Source organism: Pteropus vampyrus, unplaced genomic scaffold (genome assembly GCF_000151845.1).
Source record: "Pteropus vampyrus isolate Shadow unplaced genomic scaffold, Pvam_2.0 Scaffold291, whole genome shotgun sequence".
Lineage (NCBI taxonomy): Eukaryota > Metazoa > Chordata > Mammalia > Chiroptera > Pteropodidae > Pteropus > Pteropus vampyrus.
The window spans coordinates 278,720-290,248 of NW_011889072.1; the positions used below are offsets into that span (position 1 = coordinate 278,720).

At 62.8% G+C, this 11,529-nt stretch overlaps 1 protein-coding gene across 1 annotated transcript in view; it reads right to left on the minus strand.

The window, feature by feature from the left end:
• KIF1A (kinesin family member 1A) overlaps positions 1-11,529 on the minus strand; it is a 58,814-nt gene that overhangs the window by 35,209 nt on the left and 12,076 nt on the right. The window contains 9 exon segments of the mRNA XM_023521080.1: positions 46-167; positions 343-449; positions 703-782; positions 2,922-2,997; positions 3,285-3,364; positions 4,226-4,359; positions 6,050-6,192; positions 7,028-7,106; positions 8,529-8,604. Coding sequence (XP_023376848.1) covers positions 46-167; positions 343-449; positions 703-782; positions 2,922-2,997; positions 3,285-3,364; positions 4,226-4,359; positions 6,050-6,192; positions 7,028-7,106; positions 8,529-8,604 — 897 coding nt within the window.

Sequence of the window (11,529 nt, forward strand, 5' to 3'; positions counted from 1 at the left end):
CTGCCCTCCCGCACGCCCACAGCCCTAGAAGCAGGCGGGCCCCACCTGCAGAGGTGGGACAGGGGCCTCCCACCCGGCCGTACCTGACCGCAGGATGCTGGGCTCCGTGACCTTCTTGCCATTGACGTAGGTGTCTGCTCCTTCACAAGGCTCCAGAGTCACCACAGCTACAGGACAGGCGGGAGGGGCAGACAGGCCTGTGAGGGGCTGTCATCGTGGCTGCCACTCTGTTTACCTGCAGGGCCCGGCTCACCAGGCCACCCCGTGCAGCCCCCACCAGCCTCTCTCCACCCCGCTGGCCGTGAGCCCTCTCAGCCCTGGTACTCCGCAGGGCAGCGCTACCTTCGCTGCCTCCCCGGGAGTCGCTCCGAAAGACGCAGTGCTCCTCCTTGATGAAGTGCCCGCTCAGGACAATGTCCTGTCGCCTCTCTGCATCCTCTCGGCCCACTCTGCAGGGGACAGGGGCGCCGTCATCAGTGCCCACGATGCCCCCTCTGCCCCCCAAGGCCTCCAAGGACACACAGCCAAGCTCTTACAGGAAACGCCCAAGGCGCACATGAGTGGGAGACACAGGACACACCCAAATGCAGCCGGTCCTGGGAGAGCCGCATGGCCCATGGCCCAGTGGCAGGCAGCGTGGCCCCTGGCGAGCACGGGCAGGCGGCATCCCGGGCCCCACCACCCCGACGCCTGCCACCTCACCTGGTGAGCCCATCCTTGACGTAGTACAGGAGGCACTCAGACATCAGTGGGTCCTCGTTCAGGTTGACAAGATGCGGCGTCTGGGGGGGATAGGAGGGTCACCTCTCCTGTGGGGAGCAGGAGCCCAGCACTGGCTGCCTGCTTGGCCCCTCTCTCCCTGGGTGCCAGATCACCACCGGCCCTGAGCTTCGCCTGGCAGGGGACACAGTGTCCTCCTGGCCTGGCAGGGAGGACAGGAGATGTGAAGGAAAAGGCTCCTCGAGGAGGAGCCTTTGACTGGGACCCAGTGTCTTGGGGGAAACAGCCAGGGGGCAAGCTTGGAGGCTCAACCCCAGCATGCAGGGGAAGTGGGGCTTCGGGAGGGGCTAGGGGCCCAGCCCTCAGCACTCGAGGGCTCAGGGGGCCCTCGGACGTGCAGGGTTCAGAGGGTCCCAGCACTGGCCCTGCACTCCAAGATCCTGGACACCCTGGAGTGAGGGTTCCAGTAAGTATTCGAGCCAAGGATTAGGACACTGGTCATGGGAGCCCCGGGCCTTAGGAGTTGGGAGCAGAGAGGGTGTGAAAGTCCCCTCCCAATCACCGCCCCTACCTCTCCTGTCCACGGTCTAGCAAAACGTGGCCCAAGAGCAAGTGACCAGCTCCCATTGACGTCCTCATCTAAGCACTGCCCTTGGCTCCCTGCCCACCCCATCCTGGGGCAGCTGCTATAGCTCCACCCACTGGGGCCCAGACACCCCCACCTCCACTTCCTCCGCTGCTCTCACCTGGGTCTTTCTGGGCCCCGACCCTCCCTTAGCTCAGGAACCCCACCCACCCTGTCCCGGGCAAACGTAAGTCTGGCAATGCCCCACCAATGCGCCTGTGCGAGGTTCTGCGGGTCATCAGACGCCGGGACAAAGCACCCCCAGCACCCCATCCCCGAGCGGGAGTGTGTGGAAGGGCTGTGCTGGCTGTGGGTGGGGACAGCTGACTGTGTGGCTCCTCAGAGTCCCAAGGATGCTGTGGTTCTCAGGCGGTGTCTCTGCTGGCCCCACAGCCATCCTCCCACACCTGAGCCATGCCAAACCTGAGGCCACAAGGGGGACGGAGAACTGCAGGCACCCAGCACCCCAAGGCGCCTGCTCCCCGGCTCCACATGCCAGCCCAGGGGCGCCCTGCCCTCCAGGAAGGGGCAGGGTCCGAAACAGCCCAGGAACAATTGGCTGCTGGTGACAACCAAGGCCTCTCCAGAAGGGGTGTGAAGTACGATGCTGTCAGGGCCATCCCTGCTCCCCGCCCTGCCCCAGGTACCCTCCGTTTGGCCTCGGGGCCTCAGCATGCATTGGGCATCCCCCCAGCCTGGGGTACATGGGGGCAGAAGCCTGAGGAGGCTTCCCCACCCCAGGGAGCCCACCACAGCAGCACCACGTGCCTCTCTTCCCTTGGGGTCCCCAACCACCCAGTGGGGGCTCCACGTGCCTCTGGCTTCAGGGACTGCCAAACAAAGTCAGGGTGGAAGCTGGGGAGCTGACCCGCCGGAGGCAGGCCAGGCGCTTCTTCACCCACAGGGTGGCAGAGGCAGGGCCTGGAGACCCACTGCCACAGCCTCCAGGAAGGCTTCCTGGCTTAGAGCTCCCTTCTAGAAGCTTTGGAGTGGGGCAGAGGGGAGTCTGGGTCCTAAGTCACCAGACCTTTCCCCAAATGCTCGTGCTGTGCCGCATCATAGCTACTGAATGGGGGGCCTCTGCTCCACTGGAGGGACCCCAGCTGGCAGACCCAAGACCTTGCCTAGGGCCGGGTGTGGTGAGTGTGCCAGGCCTGGTGGGAGAGGAGGGGTCCCTGCTGGGACCATGGGACCCCACCTCGGCTAAGCTCTGAGAGGGCAGCTGGCTCCCAGCTCTGCGTCTGTCCACACCTGCCCGGGGGCCACACAGGCTCCTGGTGAGGTCCTTTACCATGTTTTAGGTCTCCAGCTGGAGTGTGGCTCTCCAGGGTCGCCTGACTTCAAAGGACCCACTCCACTCCTCGGACACCTGAATGACCCGTCTGATGTCCCAAGGCCCAAGGGACGCCCGGCCGTGAGGAGGTGGGGCTGGGTCTCTCCCTCGGGGGGCCTGCGAGTGTGGCTGTGCGAGTGTGGCCCCCGGTTCTGGGACCTGGGGCCATGCTCCCCCTGCCTCCCAGCGTTGCTGAGACCAGACCCCGCCAGGCGGCCCTGCGATGCCAGGCCGAGCTCTTACCTTCTTGGGAGAGAACACGCCCAGGGTGCCGCCATCCTCCCTCATGGCCACGCCCATCTCGGCCAGCAGCGCTTCCCTGGGAGGACAGAGTCGGGGTCCGCTTGAGCCCAAGAGGCTGCAGGAACCACCTCGTCGCCAACTGACCAACTGACTGACTGGGAGCCAGTGGGGCTCTGGCCACACGGCCCGTGGGCAGTGGCCATGCAGTGACCCATCTGGTCAGGGGGTTAAGGTGTCCGCTTGAAGGGACGGGCCACCTGATCAAGAATCAAGGCCACAGGGGACGCGAGGTGGGGTCGCCGGGTGAGCGGGGATGGGCCCGCCCGGAGCCCAGGGCTGCACGGGCCCCGCCGCGCTACGCACCTCTCCATGCGGATGGCTTCCGTCCTGCGCAGCTTCTCCTCCCACGTCTCGTTGAGCTCCGCTATGATCTTCTCCGTCTCCTGGGGGTGACACAGAGCAGCGTGAGGTCAGGGCCCGGGGCAGGAAGCAGACAGAGGCCCTGGGGCCCGGCGGACGGGAGACGAGCCGGTCTGCAGGACACTGAGAGCCCAGTCCCCGGTCCGCCGATGTCTGAGGATCAAGGGCTGAGAGGTCAGCGCGTGTCCGAAACTGCATAGCTCCCCGCGGATGCACCTGGACAATGGAGGCAAAGGCGGAACAGCCCAGAAGGGAGAGAAACCCACGTGGGGACGCCAGGGCGGGGCTCGCCGCCCACAGCCTCGCTGCTTCCTCCCGCCCCACAGCCGCACGGCCCCCACCCCAGGAGGGCCGCCACGCCCCATAGGGCCCCACGTACCCCAGGTGGGCCCCATGTACCCCAGGTGGGCCATTGCAATCCAGGTGGGCCTCAAGCTCCAGGGTCCTACCCACTCCCACCCCAGCCTCAAGTCCAGCCTCTGTGCCTTTGGACCCTCAATCCCCTCAGTATCCAAAGTCTGGGATCTCCCCGCACCTCAGGAACATTGGACAGGAAACCTAAAACCAGCCAGGCCCACTGCCAGGGATCGGAGAGTGATCATGGGCACAAGAGGACCAAGAAAGATTCACGCGCACAGGACACCTAGGACACCCACCCGCCCTTGTCAGGAAACGGGGCCCTGTGGTGCCGGGCGGAGAACGGTGACGATGACGATGACGAGCACGGAGGGGATGCCGGCGCCACCGCCTGGCTCACTGCGCCTCCAGCCAGCCCCTCTTCCGGCCCCGGGTCCAGACTGAGGGGTGCTCTGGGGCCCTGACACCCACTTCCCCACGCTCACCCCACTTCCAGGTGCCTGCGCCTTGCCCGGCCCTGCCCTCACCTTCAGCCTTTCGATGGCCTCCTCACTGCCTGGGGCAAATAGGAGGCGCTCGTGCAGGCTGGACACGGAGGCTGCACGGCTGGACAGGGCCGAGAGCGAGGACGACGGGCTCATGCCCACCAGGGCGTTGGTCACTGTGGAGAGATTGTCAGGGGCTTGACTCAGCTCCGCCCCGCCACGGTTACCGTTATTGTTCTCAAGGTCGGATATGTCTACGGGAGGAAGGGCGGGAGGGGCAGACAGACGGGAAGGAGAGAAAAGAGACATGAGTTGGGAGAAAGCAAGAGGTAGGCGAAGAGAAGGCTGGGAACAGAAACCAGGAGCGGGGCGCAGCTGCCAGGCGCCCGCAAAAGCGCATGCAAGGCCGCCTGCCACCCCCGTGATGGGCTCCGGCCCCATGCCCAGCGCCCGCAGCAGCACGGCAGCCCCCTCTCGTCCCCCTGCCCTGGACGCACACTCCCAGGCCGCCTGGCAGCCTCTGCACCTGAGCTCCGTGAGCGCCACGGCACCTCCGCCCTCCCCGTGCCTCCTGCGCCATCTACGACCCTTCCCTGTCACCGCAAAGCAGCCACCGACACCTGGGCCCTGACGCTCGCCCTCATCCTCCCTGCTGTGGACACCCGCCCCACCTGGCCCTCTATGCATCCCCGAGCTGAGGGGTTGGGCCGTACTAACTGTCCAGCCCTGAGGAGCACCCTGGAGAAGTGAACTGTGGGAACCCCAGAGAGCCCCAACTCCTCCAGCCTCAAGAGGCTGCTCTGAGCCCAGGGTCTCCCAGCACTAGGGCACCCAGGGAGCCCCTAGCCACCTGGGGGCCCCCTAAGGCCTGGGAACTGGGGCTGTGACACCCCCTGGGGTGGGAAGTGCCAGGCCCCTCCTCACAGAAGCAGACACGCAGCGGAGCAGTGGCAAACAGGACTGCGTGGGACGCCGGGGAAGCCGAGGGCCCCACGGCCCGTGGGGTTGGGGAGGCGCTGACCTGCACGTCCCCCGTCCCAGGGAGCCAGGCCCAAGGCCAGCAGGGGACACAGGCTGGAGAACCTGGCAGCATTCAGATTCCTGGGGGAAGGGGGTCCCGGGGTGTGAGGGCCACAAGGAAGCCGGAGCCAGGAGCCAAGGACGGACCTGGGCCCCTGGAAGTGACACTTGGAGCCTTCCAAGCCTCGGCAGCACGTGGGGCCAGAGAGCCTGAGCTCGGTCACTTTTGGCCTGGGAAAGCCTTGGCTGTGCCTTGCCTCCCTGGCGCCTCAGTTTCCCATATAGACATGGGACGTGACCCCACATCTCCCGCCTGTGCCCCCGACACCCCGCGGGCAGGACGAAGCAGGGTGCACAGAGAGCAAGGGGATACACACATTTGGGTCCTCCGGGCACAGTGCTGGCTACGGGTGAGGAGAGGCGTGGGTGAGCGGGGAGAGACAGAGAAACGGAAGAGCAGGTTTGTCTCTGGAGGGTCCAGGGCTCACCCGTCTCTGGTCGGGCGTTAGGCAGGTGGCCGTGGTCTTCAGCAGGGACTCAGGGACCACCACAGCCCCAGCACCCGTGGCATGCCAATGTGGCTTCCAGGGAAACCGTCTCTGGCCTGCTTGAGCCAGCACCAAACCCAAACCATGCAGTCCTCCCGGAACCCCAGCCTCCCACCCAGGGTGGCTCTGCCCAGAAGCACAAACAGGGCCCTGGGACAGGGACAGAGGGGCCGCAGTGGCAGCCTGACCCGCCCCAGCCCTGGTGGTGGTCCCAGAGGGAAGCCGGCCCACCCCGAGAGGCCCCTAGGGACCCACAGCCCGGCTACCCTGCCCAGGATAGACTGATGCAGATACTCACTGTCGGTGATGTCCCCGAGACCCTGGGCATACAGCAGGTCCCGTAGCCGGGTCACCTCGTCTTTCAGCTCGCGGATCAGCTTGTTGTTGGGGTCCTCGTTGATGACCGCGTTGCAGCGGATCTGCTTGGCCCGGTCGGCATACCTGGGCAGCAAAGGGAGTGGCGGGCTGTGCCCGTGCCCCGCAGGCCCGAGGGGTGGGGGTCAAGCGGGGCCTGGGGGCTTCGTCAGAATAAGGAATCACCCCCACTGGGAGTCGCTAGGGCCACTGACCAGAGACCTACAGGTGGGGTCACGCAGCCCCAGCTCACTCACTTGGGGAAGCCGAGGCCCCAAGAGGAGATGGGACAGGGTGGCATCTTCTCCTCCCAGTGAGGCCTTCACACCTGGACCTGTGGCCCCAGGGTGGAGGGAGCCAGTAGGAGTGTGAGGGTGTCCACGTGTCTGCATGTCCAAGCCCACACCTCACACAGCCAGCACAGACACAGTCACCGATGAGTGTGGGTCCCTACGTGGGCCCCGTCTCTTTACTGCTAGTAGTGCGTGGGCCAGAGGTCAGAGAAATTGACGTGGCCTGAGGGCTGAGGGCCCAGGCGCGCCCCCCGGGACACTCATCTCTCAGCTAGAGGAACCTTTAGGACACACGTGCACCCCTTTGCTAATTAAAGACCCCTGGTGGCTCCCACGCTGACAGGTGGGTGCCAACTGCTCAGCCCACGGGCACAGCTCTCCTGGCCTCATGCCACAGGCGCCCGGGGCCTCTCACAGCCCCAGAGTGCACCCTGACGGGCAGCGGGGCCTGAACGGGGTCCATGAGAACCCAGGTGCCCCCGACAGCCATCGGAGCCTCAAGGTGTCACAACTGAGACAGCCCCCCGCCAAGAGGCACCCCTCTCGCTTGTGTTCCCGACTTGAGCAGGGAGTGACCATGCCCACCGAGCCAGGTCGGGGCGCAGGGCCCACCTCCCTCAAGAACACACCTCAGTGTGCTCAGAGTCTCGTCGTAGTTGATATCTGCAGGACTCAGGGCTGCCACCATCGCTGTCCTCGAGTTCCCACCTGTGGGGAAAAGACAAGGCTGGGCCGGAAGGTCAGCCCACTGCCACATTCTCCCTACTGTCCCCTCTTACATTTACGGCTGGAGAGGCTGAGGCCCAGGAAGGTAAACTGAGTCATGATGGGCCAACTGGGTGAACACAGAGGGGCTCTGGCCTTCATCCCTGCACCACGCATCTTGGCTATTTTTTCTTCTATCCAGTGTTTTCCCCACATTTGGGGTCGTTTTACAGCCAGGCCTCTCCTCCCCATCATGAGGAAGTTGAGAAGGATTTCACGGCATTTACTGTAGGATAAAGACTGTTTATATTCAATAATATTTTCGCTCTTATCGTTCTCATTTGGAATATTTTTCTCAACATTCATTCTTGGCCCAGGCAGCATGGATGCCAGCACCAGGCAACGCACTATGTGAGGACAAGGACCATCTAACTGCGGGGCAGCGGCCTGTCAATCATCTCCAGCTCCTAACCTTGACTACCGGCTGTTGGTCCTCTCAGGCTGCTGCCCGTCCGTGCTCAGGGTTTGGACAGGCGGCCTCTCCCGCCTGACCACAGGGACCTGTGTCCTGGGGCCATCTTCCCATGGTGTGGCCTCTACACGGACTGTGAGGTGGCAGTGTGAAGGGCTTGGGGCGTGACACCAAGCCCAGAAGGATTACACGAGGGGCTCCCTCTGCCCTCACCCTGGGGCCAGACCTGGACATGGCCCTGTGGGAGGGGTCTCCTTGCCAGCCTATGCCTCAGCTGAAGGGACTCCCATTCCTGTGACACTCCCACCTGCTCTGGGTGGCTCCCTTCTGCCGGCTCCTCCACCCAGGAGGCCCGGATGGCTTTGGCATGCGATCTCAGCCATGCAGCTGAGGAAGGCCAGGGATCCCCAGTCAGCCTGGGACTTAGTTTACCTCCCTGGGTGTCAGCCTCCCCAGCTATGAACGTAGCAGGGAAGAACCCCGAGGTAACTTTTGGGTAGGAGGCATTTCAGTCTCCATCTCCCCTATCTCCCACTGGTTCAGAACTCAGTCAGAGAGAAGTGACTTATGGCAGCCTGCCAAAACCCAGCAAGCAAGCAGGGCTCCCCAGAATCATGGAGTCTCAGGTCCCTGCTACAGATGAGGAAACTGAGGTCCAGGGACAAGTGGGTACTTGGTCTGGGGGTCATAGACCTGAACCAGAGGCACCGACATGGGAATGTGTGCCCTACGGCCCCGTGGGTCATCCTGGTTCCCCACACCTGCTATCATTAACCCTTTTCCGGCCACTGCCCCAAGCCCTCTAGAAGGACCCCCAACGTTTGCCTCAGCCTTGGCCCAGAAAGGGTGAGAGGCTTCCTAGTGGCCGGGCATCCCTTCCAGATAGGAAGACAGGACAGTGGCCTAAGGTGGAAGTTAGGACCCCAGGGATGGGCGAACCCGTGAGTCCTCACCCAGGTTTTCCCTGAGGAGCCAGGTCAGCACCGAATCTCTGTATGGAATGAAATCTGTCTTCTTCTTTTTCTTGTTCTGTGGGGGAGGAACATTCAAGGTCAACCCTGAGCTTATGGAGGTGGGGGGGCAAGTGCAGTGCCTGCAGGGTGGTCCCCAAAGCCAAGGCTGCCACAGCGGCAGGGCTGGGCCAGTTCTCAAGGCTTCTCCCCACCCGACCCCCAGGGCGCCGCCCCAGGCACCTTCACCCAGGGCTGGAATCAGGAACTTGCTAGCATGTCCCTCAGCTTCCTGCCTTGTCCACCCCACCGCGTTTCTGGGCTACACAGCCAGACCTAAGCCCACGTGTGCTGGTATCACCGGCCAGCGTGTCCTCCCTCCACTCCGTCAGAACCAATCTGAGCCCATCGCCCCCGCTCAAACACCGGCTCTACTGACTAAAAAGAAAAGCCCCGCCACTAAATGTGGCATTCCAGACGCCCTCTCCCCATCTGCACAGAATTCATCTTCCATCTCCCCCATCAAACTTCCTACTGTCCTACGGAAGCCAGCTCAGAAGCCCCCGCTTTAATACCCGCTCCCCTCAGCCCTGCCCTCACAGCAAAGCATCCTCCACATTCTGGCTGCTCCCGTGGCTCTTTAATCCTCTATTAAGGCAAATAGACTTCAGCCCAGGCAATGGCTGCTGGGAATCGTCTCTCGGAGACACTCCGTGACTGACTGAACAACTCCCGTTACCCTGGGTATTCAGATTCTCTCCCTTGTCTGCCCTTTTGTGTACACAGCTGCTTCAGGAGTATTTCTTGAGCACCTGCAGCAGCCAGCAGACAGGGCCCCTGCCTACCAGAGCCCCCTCCCACGGAGACACACACGGGTGCCAATAGGTGACTGTGTCATTTCTCTGGGGGCAAATGCATTAGTCATTGTTTTCTAGAATGATCCTCAGCGGTAGCTCCGCCAGCTCTCAGGGGACATGAATTGTGAAAGCTCTTGAGACATGCCGTCAGAGTGGGTTTCAGAAGTGCCGTGCCACGTCTGTGCGAGCAGGGTCTGAGTCCCCGAGTCGTCAGTATTTCTATTCTTTGGAAACTTGGCGGGTGAAAAACTATTTTACTTTGTTTTTTGATTATTTAATTCCCGACACTGAATCTCTGCCACGTCTGTCCTTGTTCCCCTAGTAAATGCCCGATAATCACTCGGTTACTTCAGCAAGGAGCACGAGAATCATGGTGGAGTCCGCGCTCCCTCCCCAGTGCCCACCCGCCCTCCAGCCTGCGCATCTCCACCTGGACCTCTGCGACACTGACCCTCCACTGTCCCAACTGCCACATCAGGCCACCCCGCTCCCAATCTCTTCCCCAGCAGCGGGGGACACGTTCCAGACTAACTTAGACCTCGCGAGCCCTTCTGACGCCCCCACTGCTTCCCGCTAACCACAATCACCTAGTTTCTGACAGCGGAGCAGGAACCCCAGATCAGGTCCCGCCCGTCCTGGCCTCGCCGTCTGCACGCCTGTCCGCCCTGCTCCAGGGACTCTTCCTCAACTGGTGCCTCAAAACCGTCTCACCCAGTTCCTTGAAAAGTCTCCTAAACATTTGCTCACAGTCCCCCACACGGTCCCCACACGGTCCCCACACAGCTCCTCACGCAGATCATCACCGCACCCCTCGCGGAGCTCCCCACGTTTCCCCGGTCCTCACTTCCCCACAGTCCTTACGCGGTTCCCCACACAGCCCCCTCCTCACGGTTCTTCCCATCGCTCCACCCAGACCCTCGCACAGGCCCGTGCGCAGTTCCGCATGCGGTTCCACACAACTCCGCAGGCCCTGACGCAGCCCGGCAGCTCCTCGTGCGCCATCCCTCAAACCATCTCACTCTGTCCCTCACACCTTCCCTCATGTCATCACTCACGCCGTCCCTCATGCCTTCCCACACACCAGTCCTCACGGTCCTGCACTCTGTCCCTCACACCTTCCCTCATGTCATCACGGTCCCCACACGCTCCGCCCCTCATTCTGTCCCTCGCACCACCCCTCGCCCCGCCCCTCATTCTGTCCCTCGCCCAGAAGTGCCGTGCCACGTCTGTGCGAGCAGGGTCTGAGTCCCCGAGTCGTCAGTATTTCTATCCTTTGGAAACTTGGCGGGTGAAAAACTATTTTACTTTGTTTTTTGGTTATTTAATTCCAGATGCTGAATCTCTGCCACGTCTGTCCTTGTTCCCCTAGTAAATGCCCGATAATCACTCAGTTACTTCAGCAAGGAGCACGAGAATCATGGTGGAGTCCGTGCTCCCTCCCCGGTGCCCACCCGCCCTCCAGCCTGCGCATCTCCACCTGGACCTCTGCGACACTGACCCTCCACTGTCCCAACTGCCACATCGGGCCACCCCGCTCCCAATCTCTTCCCCAGCAGCGGGACACACGTTCCAGACTAACTTAGACCTCGCGAGCCCTTCTGACGCCTCCACTGCTTCCCGCTAACCACAATCACCTAGTTTCTGACAGCGGAGCAGGAACCCCAGATCAGGTCCCTCCCGCCCTGGCCTCGCCGTCTGCACGCCTGTCCGCCGTGCTCCAGGGACTCTTCCTCAACTGGTGCCTCAAAACCGTCTCACCCAGTTCCTTGAAAAGTCTCCTAAACATTTGCTCACAGTCCCCACACGGTCCCCACACGGTCCCCACACAGCTCCTCACGCAGATCATCACCGCACCCCTCGCGGAGCTCCCCACGTTTCCCCGGTCCTCACTTCCCCACAGTCCTTACGCGGTTCCCCACACAGCCCCCTCCTCACGGTTCTTCCCGTCGCTCCACCCAGACCCTCGCACAGGCCCGTGCGCGGTTCCGCACGCGGTTCTACACAACTCCGCAGGCCCTGACGCAGCCCGGCAGCTCCTCGTGCGCCATCCCTCAAACCATCTCACTCTGTCCCTCACACCTTCCCTCATGTCATCACTCACGCCGTCCCTCATGCCTTCCCACACACCAGTCCTCACGGTCCTGCAC